The following is a 19,964-nucleotide window of genomic DNA, read 5'->3' as shown; positions in this document are numbered from 1 at the left end:
AAGTCTTTACAATATACCTGTGTTGGTTGGCCTGTTTCTTTTATGTCCTGTGAGCTGGCAATGTTCATTGAATCTTTGGCTTGTTGTCTTTAGCAGTTTGGGACAGACTGTCTGTTCCTGGCAAAACAGTTCACCCACAGTCATTCTTAACCAACCTCATTCTTCAGTAGCTACAATTATAATTATATTTTTAGGTTGCATTTTTAACTACATTTAATCGTGTATGTGGGTGTGCCCCCGTGTGTGTGTGTGTGTGTGTGTGTGTGTGTGTGTGTGTGTATCTGCGTGTGTATGTACATGCAGGTGCTACTGCATGTGTGTGGAAGTCAGCAGTTTACAGGAGCTGGTTCTCCTCCCATCACAGGCATCCCAGGGATCAAACTCAGATCTTTCACACTTAGCGGAAAGTGCCTTTCTCTTCTGAGCCATCTTGCTGGCCCTTGATTTCTTTTCAGTCTTGTCTGTCTGTTGTTCTAAACCCCTGAGTCTCTGTAATTCAGGATGGATATTTTCATCAACAGTTTTTTCTCCTAACCTAACGCACTGTTAAACCTGTGGATGGGAATGACAGTCTCTGTGGTTGGATATTTTCTTGTAGAGATCATCTTTGGTTTTTTTTTTTACTTCTAGTGTAGAGATCTAGGCTGACATTTTTATCTTGTCACAAAATGCCCGGAACGGTTCAGTCACTGCTTGTTTGAATCCTTAGAATCCCACACCATCACATTGTCTGTGTCGGCTTCTGGAATCTGTTTTGTGATTGACCTTGACGTCCTGTGCATGCTGTTGGTGTGACTTACTTCCTGGTATCAGATACGGAAACTCTGCAGAGAGATCATTTAAGGCTCTGCATAAGGTTTTGCTAAAACTTTGCTTCTGGCAGCCATCTAAGTTTTAGCACAAACAAGTCCATATCAGTCTTACTGAATCAGTTTGAAGAGGCTGGGAGCTAAGCTTGTTTAACCTCAGGATGCACCCTTTGGCATTCTTATTGGAAACCTAAGGTTTATCCGTGTCCTTGACACCTCCCAAATGCTGATTTCTGTTTTAAAATCAATCATGACAGAGTCTTGCACTGCTCAGTCCCTGGCCTATTAATTTCAAAGGGTAACTGTTGAGTGTCTCCAAACCCTGGGCAGGGCCTTTAGTTCCAGTTCCAGCTCTTCATAGAGGCGGTCTGAGCATGAACTTCTGTGCATTCTCTTCCAAACAGTCGCCTCTGCTCATACCCCACCAGCATGTGAGCAGCTGCTTCATAGAGACTCATCTCTGAACGTCCATGGTCCCGTGTCTGTTCCCCCCCCCCCGCCCCCCGTGTGTTAGCATTGATGGCTCTGACTCATGTGTAGCTGCATCTTTTGTCTCTCCTTTCAAATCCCAGGGTCCTGTGACATCACTCTCATCTTACTGGTACCGAATGCTCCGTGGGATGGTTGTATTCTTTAATGTTTATTTATTTACTATATTTATCTGTAAATGGTTGCCTGTGTCTGCTTACGTGCATCGTATGCTTGCAGGAGCCCACAGAGGCCAGAAGGCAGCACCAGATCACCAGGAACTGGAGTCACAGGCGGTTGTGAGCTGCAACATGGGTGCTGGGGAACCACACTCAGATCCTCTAAAAGAGCAGCCAGCGCTCTGAACCACTGGGCCGTCTTTCCAGCCCATTTTTTATTTTTATAGAACACACGTTTGCTTCTCTGATTACCTTTGTCTTACCTCATTAAATGGTCTCTATTTGAGATTTGTTTTTAAGCAGATGAACAAGTTGGCCATTCTTTGTAGCATATATAATCAAATATTTGTAGCTGCTTTTTAAAAAATCTTGTATGGTCAAGTGAAGTTTTATTATCATCCTAGCTTTGTTTTTACGCACATATAAAAGACTCATTTGCTGTCTGGAACAGAGTGCTGTTTGTGTCTGGGAACTTGACTCACCTTCTCCTGTGAGACCAAAATACAACAGCAAACACTTCACACAGCACGTGGAAATTTCAGGGCCGCTGCTAATCTAAGCCTTCAGCACTTGTCCTGTCTCCTCCCTGAAAGCCTTTGCAATGTGTTTAACTAGGACAGTTGCCTTGAGACTTTTGCTTGTAATCGGTGGTGGGCTGAGCGTGGAGGCTGACATGCCCATCTTCCTGTCTGCAGCTTTTGTACACATTTAATTTGTAAGGACATTGGGGAGACACAAGGCTATGCCACCAGGAAATGAATGTCACAGTCCTTTCCTTAAGCATGGCTGTGTGGGGTGGCGGCTTCTCATAGTGCCATGTTGCTTTTTTTGTCTTTCAAGTTTCTGTTCTCTGTGATTTGCTGTCAGTTCCTGACTGTATGTATCAGCCTCAATAATGCTACAAGTGGCACCTGAGTTTGTAATTGGGTGTGTATGGGGTGGGCCGTACTGTCTGGTGAAACAGGGGGAGATGGGGGGGGCAACTGACTTCCACCAGGAAGGGTGCTGTGCTCAGTCTGAACCTGGGGACAGGAGGAGCTTCGCAGCCTTACTGGTTGTACTGGAGAATAGATGTCCATGCACAGATCATGGCTGGAGCCTGTCTCGGCCCCAAGCTCACCCCTTCTGATTCTAGACCTCAAGAATCAGGAAACCCCTCGAGAGCACTACTCAGCTTTAGTTCTCAATCTGACACAACGTAGGGTCATCTGAAATCGAAGCCTTGATTGAGGAATTACTGAGATCAGATGGCCTACAGGCACTTCCGGGGTTGTTTTCTTGATTGTTAATGGATGCAGGAGGGCTCAGCCCACTGTGGGTGCCACCAATCCTTGGGGAAATGGTCCTGGGCGATCTAGACGAGCCAGAGTGAGCCAGTAAGTAGAGTTCCTCTATGGTTGCCATTTTCATTCCTGCTCTGACAGCCATTGAGGATGGATTCTGACCTGGAAGTGTAAGTTAGGTGAACCTTTTTCTCCTCTGGTCTGCTTGTTCAGAGTGTTTTATCGCAGCAACAGACAGCAAACTATGCTAGAGGTAGAGATGGAGGGTAGGCAGGAAGGTTGCCCCCTTAGAGACATCTGCTCACAGGGAGCTAAGCTTGGCAGGACTCAGATATAGGCAGTGCTCACACTCGTGACTAGTGGGAGCTACAACAACCTCTCTACTTCCTGTCCTGTTTTGTTTTTCTGGTAGGAAAATATTAAAGAGATCCCCTGAGATGGTGGGTGGTGGTGGAAAAGAAACAACAGCTTTGACTGAAAACACCCAACTGTGACAAGAGGCATGGAGTTCCTACCCCACTTGAGATGGCTGAGAAGGTAATAAATACAAATCAGGGCATTGATCCATGGCAGGTGGCAATGCCCAACAGACAGGAAAACAATGTGCTGAGCTTATATGCTTCCCCAAAGAAAAGGAATTCACAGAACCGGTGGGATCTCTGACAGGGCTAGGATCTAGGGAGGTGAGCGTGTACCTGAACACACACACACACATACACACACACACACGTATTTAGAAGTACCAAAATGTCTTCCTATACTTTTACGTTTACCTTAATCACCACTTTTACTATGATAGACATTGAATGATTTTGATAGAGTATTTCTAGGTGGCAGAACAAATAATTGGGTCCCCTCCATTATCAGTAAAATGGCATACAGGGCCTGCATGACTGGAAACATGGCATAAGGGGAACTGGCACCCTGCTCCCCTGCTCCCCGGAGCTCTCAGACAGCCCTGTCTACATGGCCTTTGTGTCATCAACTTTTCACAGCTCAGTCGTGTTCACAGACTGAGAAACAGACTAAGCTCGCTCCTTTTCACCCAATAACAACTTTTTTCTTGGTCAATCCTCTTCATAGAAATTGACAACCATAGAGATGGATCATTAGTGTACAAATTCATCTTGTTCTTGCACTGAACTCATGGCTGATAGAAGGAAAAAACCCTAAATCCATTAGCAAGCAGTGGGATGACACAGTATGAACCACGTGTGCTGCATCATTTCCTCTGGGATCCCTGGAAATTCACACCCCTTGGATGGCCCCCTAGAAACTTCTATCAGTTGTTTCTAACTGCTCAGAACACAGGTAGTTATAGTTCAGGGACTTTCTTAGGGATTTGGTAACTAAAAGGATCCACTAATAGCTCAGAGCTCTGCTTTGTCCTGATTGGCAGAAGACGGGAAATTATTCGAATGTGTACCTGGATGTGAACTGGCCAACTTCTTCAAGGATCACAGAAAGGTGCTTGGTCATATCCTCGGTTTGGGACGAATGTGCATTGAGTTTCCTGGAGTCTCCAAATAAAGAAAGGAAATAATCCTCTCCTTCCCCCAACACAAATGTTTCCGAGTCAAAGCTCAGTAGGGGCTGTTTCTTTGTAATCAAGAAGCTTGAACCTTTCAAAGAAATTGGACAGGCAAGTGAGAGAGACATATAAGTTAACAACCAAAGAATCCAAGGGCATTACCTTTGCTCCTGTTTACAGGAGCAGGTTTCTTTATAGGCTTTACAGCCCCTGTCAGACTCAGTGAGAAGAATTAGAAGCATGGGTGGAGTCTCTACAACAGCTGCCAAGTAGCTATTTTCAAACCTCTTCACTCACTAGAGATGATTTAGCTGTCTTGAATGTTCGGGTGCTGAGTGGCAGTTGTATGAGCTGTGCAGCCATCTTGGCCCTGGACTCCCTGTGGGATTCACTCTCCTTGTGTACTCCCAGTCACAAGCACGCTGGGCGTATAGCTGATTATCTAGTTGTACTAGGGACCATCTGTATTCTTGAGTGAATACTGAACCTGACAAACTTGGGTATTATATGAACAAATACAGTCTTATTGTATTTAATGCTTGCTATACTGCCCAAATTAAAAGCCCACCTTGTGTGCAACACTGCCGTCTGCAGTGGAAAATGAGGACTAGAGGTGTCTGGTCTTTAGCTGGTACTGAGAAAATGACAGCTATCATAGATAGAGGAAGGGTCTTCCCTATGGGGCCCTGGGCCCAGAATAATCAAAGCATTCAAACAACTCAGATTTTGCTTTAGATTCTTGTATCTTTAACAAAACCAAAGAAAGGTGAACTATATAAAGGATTGAATAAGTTTTCGTTGTTGTTGTTGTAGTGACAGGGATGTGCCTAGGGCTTCAGGCAAACTACCTACATCTTGAGCCACCAAGCTATATCAAGAGCTGTGATGACTAAAGAAGGTTCCTCAAAGGATTTTGTTCAGAAGAAACACTAGAATTTATTTAGCACCAGCAGCCCTGTGGGCAACAAATCTTTCTGTTCCTTCAGAGAGGGTAACACACAGCATCTCCCTCTCCACAGCATCTCTCTCCACAGCATCTCTCTCTCCACAGCATTTCTCTCTCCACAGCATCTCTCTCTCCACAGCATCTCTCTCTCCACAGCATCTCTCTCCCCACAGCATCTCTCTCTCCACAGCATCTCTCTCTCCACAGCATCTCTCTCTCCACAGCATCTCCCTCTCCACAGCATCTCCCTCTCCACAGCATCTCTCTCTCCACAGCATCTCTCTCTCCACAGCATCTCTCTCCCCACAGCATCTCTCTCTCCACAGCATCTCTCTCTCCACAGCATCTCTCTCCACAGCATCTCTCTCCATAGCATCTCTCTCTCCACAGCATCTCTCTCTCCACAGCATCTCTCTCTCCACAGCATCTCTCTCTCCACAGCATCTCTCTCTCCACAGCATCTCTCTCTCCACAGCATCTCTCTCTCCACAGCATCTCTCTCTCCACAGCATCTCTCTCTCCACAGCATCTCTCTCTCCACAGCATCTCTCTCCACAGCATCTCTCTCCACAGCATCTCTCTCCACAGCATCTCTCTCCACAGCATCTCTCTCTCCACAGCATCTCTCTCTCCACAGCATCTCTCTCCACAGCATCTCTCTCTCCACAGCATCTCTCTCTCCACAGCATCTCTCTCTCCACAGCATCTCTCTCTCCACAGCATTTCTCTCTCCACAGCATTTCTCTCTCCACAGCATCTCTCTCCTCAGCATCTCCCCCCTGAGGAATGAATATCTGTGTTCTGAAAGGAAAGGAGACATTAACCAAGCTCTTGCTTTAGTTCCTTGAGAACCACAGATGGCACTGAGCTGGTAGGACATGCCCCACTGTATATAGGATTAACTCTGAAGAAGAGGATTCTGAGCTCAAGGAGAAGACTGCGTCCCTACCTACCTCTTGCCCTGCAAACTGAAGCCACTATGCTTTGTTCCCATTGTCAGCATTTTTACAGTTTAGCCCCAAACACAGAGCAAACACAATGACCTCCATAGCACCAGATCTGCAGCTCTCCTTTTTAGATCTGAAGCTTGTATCTGCATATCTAACACCCTGCATAGTGGTCAAGGGTTAGGGTCAGCAAGAATTTAGCAAGTGTCTTTGGATGATCCACCTTAGTCACAAAAACAATGACGAACGACACTGTGATCATCATGAGAGCCATACACAACTGTGTGTAACATCATGTTGAAGCCTAGGGAAATACCGGAAACCAACAGAAATAATGCAGGTGAGACCTAGCCAGACTATAAATGTCCACAGAGTAGAGGGCGTGAAGCATTCAGGAGTCGTGGGCCCAGAAGTCAAATGCAGATTATTCTAGAAGGAGCTTGCAGGTAGGCTAAGGGTTGCACATGTTGGCTGTGTGCTGAGATCCTACACATGTCCTAAGCTTAGCAGAACTGCGAAGCTGGTGTTTTGAGCTCTTCTCTGAGGGTGTGGAGCATCAGAGTCAAGGCTGTGAAATATCTTCCCTCCTCACTCTGAGGAGGGCAGGAAAGAGCTGGTTTTGCCTTTGCCAGGATGGCGTCACCGAACCACGAGGTGCAGCTAACCGCACCGCACGCCTGGCTCGGGACCCTGCTGGCACCTCACAGCGGGCCACACAGTTTCTGCTCCTTCGTGTTCTCTTTATGCCTCCCCCTGCGCCCCACTTCTCTCTGTCACTTCATCTCCGGTGCCACCCCACTTTTGATGTCTGTTCTGTATATACATGAGCCCTGAGTCTGCTAAAGGTGCAAAAGAAGATACTGTTTATCCTTTCTGTCAGTGTTCTGGCAAACGGCCCTTCCTGCTATACACTGGGCATTTTAACTGCAGCCGTCTCTCTAGCTCAGGCATCTTGATCCCAGGTGCGGGCAATACATGGCCTAGCCCTTAAGGCAGTGCTCATCGGAAGGACCCTTGGAGTGGTACATTGGGAAGCTGAGTTCTCAGTCAATCCTAGGACATGCTAACAACCGAGTCACAGACCGTCACGGTAGCTCTAGGCATCTTCATCTTTCTAGCAGCATCCAGGAAGAGGTCCTTAGGAATCTACGTGGCAAGTGGCAGTTCCCTAACAAGTCTAGACCATGCTAACAGTAGACGCACAAGCCATCAAGGCAACTGTGGTCTCAACCCACAAGCCACCACAGCAGCTGCAGGTGCCTTCCTTATGGGGACATTGTATTTGGGCACCGCATGGACATGTACTTTTAAAGGTTCTGGACTCAGCCAGCCTACTCCATGCATGACACTGACACGGAGAAACAGACATCACAGGGAACAAATGACAGCACATCCCTCAGGCTGGGAGGCAAACAAAGAGCCAGGCAATCAGAACCTGCTGTGGGGACGGTCTGGGGTGCTCGGTACCTACTCTGCTTTGACAGGCTGGCATCTCCCCGGGGGATGCTCAGGAGGGTAGATTTGGAGGTCAGCGGTCCTGCCGATGACAAGGTTAGACCGCTGTTCTGAGCATTGGTGACCTGGGGCAAGTTGAACGGGATGTTCTGAGAAGTGGATGTTGACAATTGCATCGGCGTGGCCTCCAAATCTATTATCTCTGGGAAGAAGTGCACTGAAGACGGCTGTTTGGCTGGAGTCAGATTTCCAAGTTTCTCTTCTCTTCTGTATACAAGACAATAATGAACAAAGTAAGAAAATTAAAATGCCCGAGCACAGGAAGCTCGAGATGGTACTCAGAATTCTGCTTGCTAACTAACAGACATGTACCAGCAGAAGGGGGCAGTCCCCAAATGCTGGTGCTAACTAGGTAAAGGAACATTATTAGCCTTGTCTCGCTGCATATTTCGTTTTACATTAAAGATCAACAGGTTCTCTTGCTGATGGTTTTCAAAGTTAAAAGTTATAATAATCAGTATAATGCCTGCAGTTGGGGACTCTAAGGTTTCCTTCTTAGCTTTTTAATACATTTCTTTCAGGAGTATTTGTCTTTCTACAAAAGACCTTAACGCCTATTCACTGATATGGCCACTTCCTTGAATTCCTGCAGCTGCTAAACTAACTTTCCAATATTGACAAAATTATGTGGGCAATAATCTCCCACCCCGTCTCTCATGGAAAGCAGAAATTAGGGAAGGATGATGATTTTCAAGTCCCACTGTGATGAGTGACTGACTTCTTCTGGGAACGCGGGTCTCCTTTTTGGTTTTCACAGAAAAGTATTCATTAAGCCTCGCACAATCATTTGAACAAAGCCCCCAAACTACAGCATACTTTCTCCATGAGCTAAATGATATTGTCTGCATGTGTCCATGAGTTTCCAGAGATGCCAATGAATGGGGTCATCCGCTGATGGATTCACAAGGTGGGAAGTGGGTGGTGGGGCCACCCTGCTCTGACCTTCTCCCATCTCTGCTTCCAATTTCCTCAGCCACACCCCTCCTCCATGCTGTTTCCTCCTCCCCAAGGCCTAAATGTAATGCAGCTGGCCATGGTTGACACCGCCGGAGCTTTCTACCTGTGGGATGTCCCTGCCATATCTGTCCCAGTGGCATAGCTTATAAGGTGGTTAAAGACAATGTCTGGTTGGGTTTATTCCACGTGGTGTCCTTTTCTTTTTAAAGATTTATTTACTTACTACGTAGACAGTGTTTGGCCAGCATGTCTGCCTGCATGCTAGAAAAAAGCACCAGATCTCACTACAGATGGTTGTGAGCCACCATGTGGGTGCTGGGAATTGAGCTCTCGACCTCTGGGAGAGCAGCCAGTGCTCTTAACCTCCGAGCCAACTCTCCAGACCCTCATTGTGGTTTCTATGGAGATCAGGGCCTGGGACTTCCTCTCCTACCATCTTCACCATATCCTCAGTACTAGTTGTCATGTTTCTGATTCTTCACTCTGCAGATTCCTTCCCTGGAACCCTTTTATCTGGAGAACTCTGTTGTCAACACTGGATGTTACTAAATGTGCCTCTCAGAAAGTACAGCAAAGTTTTAAAATGTGGAGGAATGGTATTGGCTCTCAGATCTGCTTTTACTTGCCCAGTGCTCGCTCAGTAAGGTTGACAAACTGAGAGTCTAAGATGTGCCAAGCACTCATGCTTGTCTGAGGAGCCCCACGCTCTGCTCTGAGGACTCTCTGGAGTATGGCAGGGGCAGATTGTCTACATCCATCATCTCCATGCAGCCAGAGACAGGATCACACGGGGGGCCATCTGCCGCTGCTGTCTAGAGTAAGCTCACTCATTTCATAAGCTTCCCAAACTTTCTCCTCAGTAAAACAGCATCCTTTCTAAACACATTTAATTCCAGTGTAAGGATTCCCAATAAGCCCTTTCGTAGCTGGAACAGAGAAACTTGGCTCAGGGACGCAGCAAGTCTTTAAATGCCTGATGGCTACACACACCTTGGGAAGAGACCGAAGACTCCAGGACCTGACTCTTGTGATGCAGGGGTCATGTGTGCCCTACCCTCGCCATCTATGGACTCTTATGGAAGATGGGAGTCTTTGCACTGCCTCCAGTCTTGGCATCTCCCCAGCCCCTTCTCTGTTTCTCTCTCTGTAACTAACAGACACTAAAGAAGGAGTGATAGCAAAAGCTCGATTGGCCAGCACTTGGGGTGACGGGAAGAGGTGGTTTTGGAGACGCTGATGTATCGCTTCTCACCTCTAAAACATTGAACAACAGACTGACGCTCAACAGTGAGCACAGGACATCTAAGTCCAAAGTAGCAAACGGCTTCTAGTCATGCACCCTCGAGAGCCGAAAGGAAACCAATGCCAGTGCTTCAGCTGAGGAAAAGCTTTTCAGCTGTGGCAGAGCTGTGAAAATTTATATGCTGTCCCCACAAACATTTCCAAGACTGAATTCTAGTAGTGTTTTAATGTTCATCACACACATTTGTTGGTGGTGGCTGTGCTACAGTTTTTGTGTTTTGAGAATCTCACAATGTAGCCCAGGCTTCCTTCCTTAGCCTCCAGTGTGCTGGGAACACACCAAACCTCCACACCTGATCTAGTCAAGCTTTTAAGCCCATGGCCTTGGCCAATTCAATGGGAGCTGTGAAATCCCACCCAGGATTTTATGGCAGTGTTCTGTCCTGGAGATTTTATACTGCTCAGGGGCCAGGGACTTAGAGAACAGGATAGCTAACCCTGTGAATGTCCACTGTCTTTAGGAAACTCATACAATTTCTAGTTCTAATGACTTCCTAAATTGTTTTTATTTTACTCATTGGAGGTAGGGTAGAGGAGAGAGGGGAGGAGAGAGAGGAAGGGAGGGAAGGAGGGAGGGGAGAGAGGGAGAGAGTGGGGAGGAAGAGGGGGACAGAGAGGACGAGAGAGAGAGGAATAGTGCATGTGTGCCTTGTATGCATCTGGAGGTCACACAGAACTCTGCAGTCGCTCCCTCCTTCCACCAGGTAGGTTCTGGGGAACAAACTCAAGTCACCAGGCTTCAAAGGCAGACACTGCCATCTCACCAGCCCCCGCCTAGGTCATTTCTAAATCCCAAGTCTACATTCACCACTGTCCTCTACACCAGACCCTGCTTGCCCATTCACGACGCCCTTACGTCTCCTCTAGGTGCATTTTAGTCTCCTGCTTATTGATTTCGAAGTCACTGGTCAGGGCCTTCACAGTGTTCTTCGTCTCCATCATCAGAGACAACTGCTTTCTTTCCTAGGTAACAGATCATGGCATCAGGCAGTGACCACAGCTGGCCTTCAAGGAAGACTTTCTTTTTAACGTAACCTTACCTGCTAATCCAACTATCTTCAGTTTAGCAAATTTAATGATTTCTTTGCTACACTGCCATTAAAAAGAAATTTCTTTTGCAAAACATTACGTGCCAGCATTGCCAATGTTTATAATGGCCAAGAATCTGAGACAAACCACAGAGGGAGGGACCACAGAGAGCAGACCAGAGGGTGGGGTGGCTGTAACCCAGGAAAGCAGCCTTTATGACAACAACCTCACACCTGGACATCACTGTCCTCCTAGAACCATGAGCAAATGTCTCCATGGTGGCAGAGCCTCCCACTCTGAACAATGTGTGGTTGTCACACCTGCCCTGAAGTGTGTGGACCTTAAATAGTGTAACTTTCCTGTAAGAGTCATGTCTCCCCCAGACGCTGGAATGCTTAATGCCCTGCTGTGGGGTTCTGAGGACCTAGGTCAGTATGAACGTTGGGAGAGAATCTATTATAACTCTTGTCTCTTCTGCTATCCCCTTCTCTTCTTTCTCCCTCCTTCTGACAAAGATTTCGACGGACAGAAAACATCTGGGACAGGAATAGGAAACGTAAATTTTTTTTATTAGTTTAAATTAGGAACAAGCTTGCTTCACATGTCAATCCCTTCTCCCTCTCCCTCCCCTACCCCCAACCCCCCACTGGCTCCCCAGTTCCTCCCCCCTCTGTTCCCCATGGAGGGTAGGGCTTTCCAGGGGGCTCCCCAAAATCTACAACATCATCCTTGGCTGGGCCTAGCCCTCTCCCATGTGTCCAGGCCGAGAGTGCATCCCTTCACGTAGGATGGGCTCTCAAAGTCCCTTCTTACACCAGGGAAAAATACTAATCCACTACCAGGGGCCCCCTAGAGTGTGGAGGCCTCCTCACTGACATCCATGTTCAGGGGTCTGCATCAGTCCTGTGCTGACCTCCCAGACAGCAGTCTGGGGTCAATGAGCTCCCCCTTGTTCAGGCCAGCTGTTTCTGTGGGATTCACCAGCCTAGTACTGACCCCTTTGATCTTCATTCCTCCCTCTCTGCAACTAGGTTCCAGGGTTCAGTTCAGTGTATATCTGTGGTGTCTGCCTCTGCTTCCATCAGCGTGGATGAGGGCTCTAGGATGGCATTAAAAAGTATTCATCAGTCTCATTATAGGGGAAGGTCGTTTAGGTTATCCTCTCCACCATTGCCTGGATTGTCAGTTCGTGTCATCCTTGTAGGTCTCCGGAAATCTCCCTAGAGCCAGATCTCTCCTCGGACCTATAATGGCTCCCTCTGTTATGGTATTTCTCATCCAATTTTAAGCCACAAAGCAGTCTATTAGTGGGGATAACCATGGCCAGGTAACAACCAAAATCCTTCCAGTTACACTAAGAGCGCGCGTGAGGAAAATCCCATCTAATTTCATTTCTACTCTGTGTAGGACATCCACACTTCATGTTCCATGACGGACAATGGTGGCAGGAGAACATGATGATCACATAGGAGGTTATAGGCTTCTAAACATTAGTACGATATACAAGTGAAGGGATGAGTAAATTCACTCAGAGATAACAGACATCTACTATGTAACTGTGTCAAGGTGCTACAAACTAGTAATACTTAGTTCCCTCAGATAATCACACATCCTGCAATTTAGACTTGAATATTCACTCCCCATCTGTGACAAGGCAATATTTAATGCAAAACATAACAGGTAAAATAACTGTAAATAAGTTGAGGAAGGAATCTAGAGGGCAGTAAACATTTAGTTACATTTTCTACATCTCAAAGGTGAAGCCCACTTTGTTGCACAAAAAAAAAAAAAAAAAGAAAAAAGAAAAAAGAAAGACCCAGAGGCAGATATTGGGGTCCAAGCTCCAAGTTGAAGATCAGAAAAGCAAAGCAGCCAGCCACTAGCTCTTACTTTACCTCAAACTGAAATTCAATACTAGCTCCACCAAACATCAGACTGTAACCTCTCCTCATCGTGGCTGGAGAATCCTGAGACTTCAATGTCTTCCTATCCTCAATGTGGCTGAAGAATGACTGCCTGATATTGACTACTGAAGACCCTGCTCCCATCTTTTATACCCCTCTAGTGCTGGGATTAAAGGTGTGTGATCCCAGGTGCTGAGATCATGTTTGTGTGAGCTGTAAATTTTTAGGACTGCATCAATCTTGTGTAGATCTGGGCGGCCTTGGACTCACAAAGACCCATCTGCCTCTGAATCCTGAGTCCTAGAATTAAAGGTGTGTACCACCACTGCCTGATCTCTATAGCTTGACGCTGACTTTGCTTTCTGAATCCTAAGACAAGCTTTAATAAATCATAAAAATATATCACCACACCACTTCCCCATGAACACCATGGGTCCATAATGGGAGGTTCTTGGGAGGAGCTGCAAACGGATTTGTCATGTCCTTGTTTCCCCTCACCCCAGTGCGTGTGGTTTCTCTGCTGTCTCATGTTCTTATGGAGTCATTGTAATGAAATACCCGCTCGGAATGCTTCTGCATGCCCCCTGCCCGCTGCCTCTCTGTCTTCCCCGCCTGTGTCGGTGCTGGGTGTTCTCTCTAGAGCAGGCGGGATGGGCTGGGAAGGATGGGGGCGGGAGGAGAGTTGGCCGAGGAGGAAACGGGGCGCTGCGCGCATGCTGGGCAGGGGACATCACCCGGGCTCGCGCCCTGGGCCGCCCGGGCCCCCGGCTTCTGGGGCGAAGTAACCCGGCCGATCGTCCCTGTGCGCAGCGGCTGCTGAGCCAGAAGGGCTGCCCAGGGTAGGGTAGGAGTCCGGAGCAGTTGACCGAGCAGTTGACTGAGGGCAGCGCGGCGGGGACTGAGCAGGGCAGGGCCAGGGTGCGGCCAGGGGCTGGAGAGTGCAGCGCGGGCGGCGCCTGGAAGGGGAACTTGAGCTGGGAGAGGCAGAGCAGCGGTGCTGCTTGTCCAGGAGCTGTGAGCGGGGAGCCGCCTCCAAGGCCAAGGACACGGGGGCCGCGGAGCCGCTGGGGCGCTCCCGCCGCCCTGCTTCCCCTTCATCCCACTGTCCCTGCTGCAGCTGCGATTGCAGATGTTGGGGGGCACCCCTTACCCCCGCCGGCCTCCACTTCCCCCGCCGCGCACGCCCGGCCTCCGACTTCCCCCCAGCCGGTTCACCCCGGCGGGGCTCGCGTCCCCGGCACGCCCGCCTGGCACCTCGCCCCCGAGCCCCCGCCTAATGGGGAACGCTCCTACCCAAGGTCAGCCATCTGGACGCGGAAGAAGATAAGTAAAGCTAAGGCCGTTTCGCCTGACTACTAGACCTTGAGAAAGTGCTGATTTAAAATAACTTTGCACCTCATTAAATTGTCCAATAGAATCCCTGTAACTATGCTTTTCGCTTCTGTACTGTGCTTTTTCTCCTATATAAGGACCTCTTCTTCCTGGGCTCGGGGCTTGGCCTAAGAGAAGCTAAGTCCCCGGGTACCCGTGCCACTAATAAAGCCTCTTGCTTTTTGCATCCAAGTTCGTGGTTTCGCTGATTCCTGGGTGCGGGTCTCCTTCTACGAAAGTACCTCTTTCTGAGGTCTTTCAGTAACGTCATTTATCCCATCAGAGGTTCTGTTCATGTTCCCATAGTTCTAGGGAAGATTTTGTTTGTTTTTGTTTTTGTTGTTGTTTTATTATCAGCTGAGACGAGCTCCTGAAAGTTCCTCATCTGCTCCCGTGCAGTGTACTTGCCTTACTCCCTTGCCTAAATTACTGCAACAAAACCCACTTCCTCATTTGCTGCTGGGTGGGGTAAACCCAAGGACAAAGTGGACCACAAAGAGCATTGTGTATGAGAGACGAGAGAGTACAGGTATAGGAGCCAAGATTCAAGGGTGTGTGTGTGTGTGGTGTGTGTGTGTGTGTGTGTGTGTGTGTGTGTGTGTGTGTAGGGGGTGGCTTTAACTGGACAGTAGCCAGAAACATGAGACACACTATAACCTGACAATCTATTTTGGCAAAGGACTTTCCTACACACCACCTGTTATGCCAGATTGCCACACTGGTGGAAAATAAATGATTATCTCTTGAGTCTTGACTCTAGCTCCACATTACATATAGATTCAAAACCAGTTTTCCATACCTTCCAAGCACACCAAATCCCTGGGAAAATAACCCTTGGCTATTGAGAAGGAATGGATGCATTTGCCCTGCTCAGGTCAGTTACTGTAGAGACTCCCAAGTCTTGCCATTGCCACTGTCTCTATCTCAGGAAGGACATGGCCAACAAAGATCTGGGAAGATGATACCCTGTCTTCCATGTATCTGGGTGATGACCTGAGCCTGGGTCTGTCACCAGAACTCTGCAAGGTGGGAGCGTCACTTCTCCAAGTGATGACATGGACGATGACCGAGGTGACCCTTGTCCAAAGGCACTGGCCTGTGGGGGAAGCAGGAGTGGTCTCCTGTTTGCTCTCAAGGTTTGTCACTGCTCTCTTCCCAGGTTGACTCTGGTCTGATGCATCACCGGATCCTTCGGTTGTGATGGGCGCAAAACCCATCTACTCCTGAACCAGACCCACCCTGCTGTTTTCGTCTCTGCTCTGAAAGTCATTCTTTCCCTCATGGCTTTCAGTTACGTGAGGACTTAGCCCCATGGTGAAAAATTCCAGAACTTGGTCCAGGGAATTGAAACCCTGTAGAGTATATTCGGGATAAAATAAATGAAAACGGAGTTTCTCTTGTAATACTAGAATTTAGGGTGCAGAGGCAGGAGGATCACCGTGAGTTCAAGGTCATTTGGGTCTGTACGGACAGTACTAGGCAAGGTCTAAATAAAGAGACCTTCAGTCAAGACCTAAATAATGTTTCGTGTCTCATGCTTTTTATCCTAATGAAGCAAAAATTAAAAGTGGCAAAATTCCATTTCTATTTAAATATCAAGTAAATATTTACATATGCACCATTTTGAAAGCACTGGCAAGCACAAAGATCTGGTTTCATATGTTAAAGTCCTCAGTTGCCACATGTGGAGAGTGTTTGCACAGCAGTGGGAGGGGCTTATTAAACTGGCGATATAAATAAGATGTCTTGTGTGGAGGAGGGCTATGTATATGGACTTTTCCCTCCCTCCCTCCTCAGCTGTGGGGATGCATATGGGCCACATGAAACTGGGGACTGTGGCATACAGGGTTATGACATGTGCCATTACCTCAGACTCGAGTCTGATGTGTAGCTTCCTGTCTGCACACACACAGTATGGACTCCCACTGTACGGTATGTTGCCAGGTAGGATGTACAGGGTCCCTTCGTTCCTTCACCATCCACATGGAACTCAACCTCAAGCGTGGATGCTACTGTACCTCAGCCAGCATCTAATGAGCTGTCCTAGGTTGTTAAGGAAGACTGTGGAGCCCTCTGTTGGGGAGATTAAAGTTTCAGGTGGTTTGTGCAAACCTTGCTCACAGACCCGGGACTGAAGGAGTAAGGGGGTTATCAGAAGCCTGTATTCATGGCTCCAGGTAGAAATTTAGGAGTGGGTTAGTCCCGAGTGGAAACACAGGCAGGCAGTGAGGGAGCTTTACCCTCCCCTGTAATAGAGAGACCAGGATAAGTGACGAGGACACTGAAGAGAAGTACACTCTAACCTTCACCGTCACAGGAAAGAGGCAGGGCTGGGCGATAGCTGGCTGTGCACTTACAAGGACCTGAGTGTGGACCCTCAGAACCTACATGAACCCCAGCCTCTCGTTTGGTGGCAGTGATGGGAAAGTCACACAGCTTGTTTTGTTCTCTCTCCCCTACGAAGCCCACGCTGCTCCATCACACCCCACTAGCTAGCAACCCTTCTATAACTGGCCTCGACCTTTCCAATGCTGCAACCCAGAGAACCTGCAGTTTCAGCAGACGCCTCTGGTTTCCCCTCCTGGGTCTCTACACAGGATTCCCACTGATAAAAAACCCTTCTCTGCTCACTCCTACCTTAAAATGGACAGACAAAACCAACTCTTCATTAATCCCCAGCCCAGCGTTCACGTCACAGAACAGAACGAATGCCTACTTTATGGAGGATTAAATAATGTGAACAGCAACTTTACATGGTGGTCTTTCATCGCCTGTCTTTTCCACACACTGCTGACTCTCCTACAGCAGAAAGGACACATTTCTGTTTCCCACGCCAGGGCAGCATCAGGTTCTGTGGTCCACACAACTTGTTTTCACACACTTCACCTCACCATGGTGATCCTAAGCTCGCAGAACACCTTGGGACGTGTTCCTTCCTGTGCCCAGAGCAGACGCTGTATTTGCTATGGGGAAACCATGCTCTGCACAGTGGTAATTATAGCTTTATCCCAATCTCACTCACAAATTGCATCTTGGTGGAGTTACAAATTAAGAAATCCTATTATATCTATAAATGACAGAGTGAGCCGCTGTCTGGAGTATGACCTGCCACTTCCCAAGAGGGGCTGGAGGGCTCTAAGGAATTGGAGGAGGGCATGGAGGAGGCAATGAGGTGGCTCAGAAGCATGGTAGAAAGATTTGTCTCCAGGGAACTGCTTCAGTTCTAATAGAGAATTTCTTGTATACCTTTGGCCATATGTTGTGCTTGTGTGCGTGTGTCTGTGTGTGTGTGTCTGAGTGTGTGTGTCTCTGTGTGTACATTCAGGGTGGCATACTTGTACACACAACTGTGTGTGTGTGTGTGTCTGTGTCAATGTGTGTACATTCAGGTTGGCATACTTCTACACACAACTGTGTGTCTGTGTCTCTCTGTGTGTGTCTATGTGTGTACATTCAGGGTGACATACTTGTACAAACAACTGTGTATGTGTCTCTGTGTCTGTGTATGTCTCTGTGTCTGTGTATGTCTCTGTGTGTGTCTCTGTGTCTCTCTGTGTGTGTCTCTGTGTGTGTCTCTGTATCTCTCTGTGTGTGTCTGTGTGTGTGTGTCTGTGTGTGTGTCTCTGTGTCTCTCTGTGTGTATCTGTGTGTGTGTGTGTCTGTGTGTGTCTCTGTGTCTCTGTGTCTCTGTGTGTGTCTCTGTGTGTGTCTCTGTGTCTCTGTGTGTATCTGCGTGTGTGTGTCTGTGTGTGTGTTTGTGTGTCTCTCTCTGTGTATCTGTGTGTGTGTGCCTGTGTGTGTGTGTGTGTGTGTGTGTGTGTGTGTGTACGTTCAGGGTGGCATACTTGCACACACAACTGTGTGTGTCTGTGTGTCTGTGTCTATGTGTATACATTCAGGGTGGCATACTTGTACAAACAACTGTGTGTCTGTGTGTCTGTGTGTGTGTGTGTCTGTGTGTGTGTCTGTGTGTGTATGCCTGTGTCTCTCTGTGTGTATCTGTGTGTGTGTCTGTGTGTGTGTGTCTGTGTGTGTGTCTGTGTGTGTGTCTGTGTGTGTGTCTGTGTGTATGTATCTATGTCTCTCTGTGTGTATCTGTGTGTGTGTGTGTGTACATTCAGGGTAACATACTTGTACACACAATTGTACATGCACATGTGTGCTTTCCTATGTGGAAGACAAGGACCAACCTCATGGGTCATTCCTCAGGTAGTACCCATATCTTTTCTTTTGAGAACCCAGTGGTCCCTAGGGATCATAGTGTTCTTATACCCAGTGCTGGGATTACAAGTGTGTCAACACACCCAGATTTTCTCCTTGTGTTCTGGGGATCTGACTCCTGTCTCCTGCATGCACGGCAGGTACCTGACTGAGCCATCCCCAGCTCTGTGTCATGCACCACTGTTTATCATCTACTCAGGAAAAAAGGGTCTCATATAGGAAGTTAGCAGAGGATGGTGACATAAAGCTCAGAACCCCGACTCTCCTCAAGAGACAACTTGCACTTGTCAGTGTGGCTCTAGGAGAGAGAAAAGATAGCCCACCTCCTCCATGTCCATCCCCTAAAATTCACCCCCACCACTGCCAATATTTTGAACCTTGGGCCATTGTTCAAACAGGCATGGATTCTAATTACAACCAGCAGTGTGGTGGGAGGTAACCAGGAAGAGACCTGGGTCTAGAATGGCCTCCCTTTACTGCAGCATCCCACCCGGACCAGTAGTGACATCATGAGTTGGCCCTAACCATCACAGAGTGAACACAACACGCCATTTCCATCGAGCAGATAGGTCTTCCAGCAGCCTAGTGGAGAAGATGGGAAACAGAAAGGAGCTTGTTTGTGTTCAGGACAGGCAGTTCCCTGTCACTAAAGCCCAGCTAGGACAGAGGCCGGGCTGGCGCCACCGTCCTGTCCCATCCATTCATGATGGGGCATTTGAGGACGAAAACGCTGAATGTGGTGACGTGAGATACAACTTGTCTCCAGTGCCTAGGGACTCAACCCTCGACGGCCGATGCACAGGCTTCTTGCCTTGTTGGTCTCCTGGTGTCCACATGTTAGCTGTCCTCCTGTTGCTGTCTCACCAAGGACAGCAGGAAGTGGCTCATTCAGACTAGCAGACATTTTACACTAGGGGGCACACATGTGCACACACACATGTGCACACACACATGTGCACACACACATGTGCACACACACATGTGCACACACACACACACACACACACACACACACACACACACACACACACGGTATTCAGTGGTCTCACTACACAGGCCACCATCTCCTAGTCGTCCTCAGCATTTCCACGTGCCTGTTTGACTTCTCCGCCTGGGTGTTCTGCGAGATGCCCTGTGCTCATTATCTCACTTTCCAAACATCCCAAGGATGCAGTCTCCATCTGCTCATACTCTCAGTAAAAAACCAACCAGGCTTCAAGCCAAGAGCTCTGGATTCTGTTTTGATTCTTCTCCTTGATGATTGCAGCCATCTATGTGTGCAGTCCAAACAGTCCTTCAGTTCTCTTTGCAATAGTATTCTTGCAGACACCACACCTCTCCTGACCCCAAAGTGAAAAGCCTCACAGGTTTTCCTTTCCCAGGGCATGGGCCACAATACAGCCAGCAGATGAATCCCGCACACAGAAAACTGCTCAAGGAGTTCTCTGATGCCCAGAGAGTGAAGGATAACTGGCCGGCATGTCTTCCATGCTTTCTGACCT

At 48.0% G+C, this 19,964-nt stretch overlaps 1 protein-coding gene across 1 annotated transcript in view; it reads right to left on the bottom strand.

Annotated features, from left to right (window-relative positions):
* Lmntd1 (lamin tail domain containing 1) overlaps window positions 1–10,876 on the bottom strand; it is a 59,088-nt gene extending 48,212 nt beyond the window's left edge. Inside the window, exons 1-3 of the mRNA XM_027430190.1 lie at window positions 10,794–10,876; window positions 7,635–7,885; window positions 4,166–4,361 (exon numbers count right to left, since the gene is read on the bottom strand). Of these exons, the coding sequence (XP_027285991.1) occupies window positions 4,166–4,361; window positions 7,635–7,885; window positions 10,794–10,876 (530 nt within the window). The remainder of the gene's footprint in view (window positions 1–4,165; window positions 4,362–7,634; window positions 7,886–10,793) is intronic.
* Window positions 10,877–19,964: the final 9,088 nt, after the last annotated feature.

The sequence above is a fragment of the Cricetulus griseus genome, chromosome 8 (genome assembly GCF_003668045.3).
Source record: "Cricetulus griseus strain 17A/GY chromosome 8, alternate assembly CriGri-PICRH-1.0, whole genome shotgun sequence".
Lineage (NCBI taxonomy): Eukaryota > Metazoa > Chordata > Mammalia > Rodentia > Cricetidae > Cricetulus > Cricetulus griseus.
The sequence above is the reverse complement of the archived record's forward strand: the minus strand, read 5'-3'. Positions and strand labels throughout refer to the sequence as shown.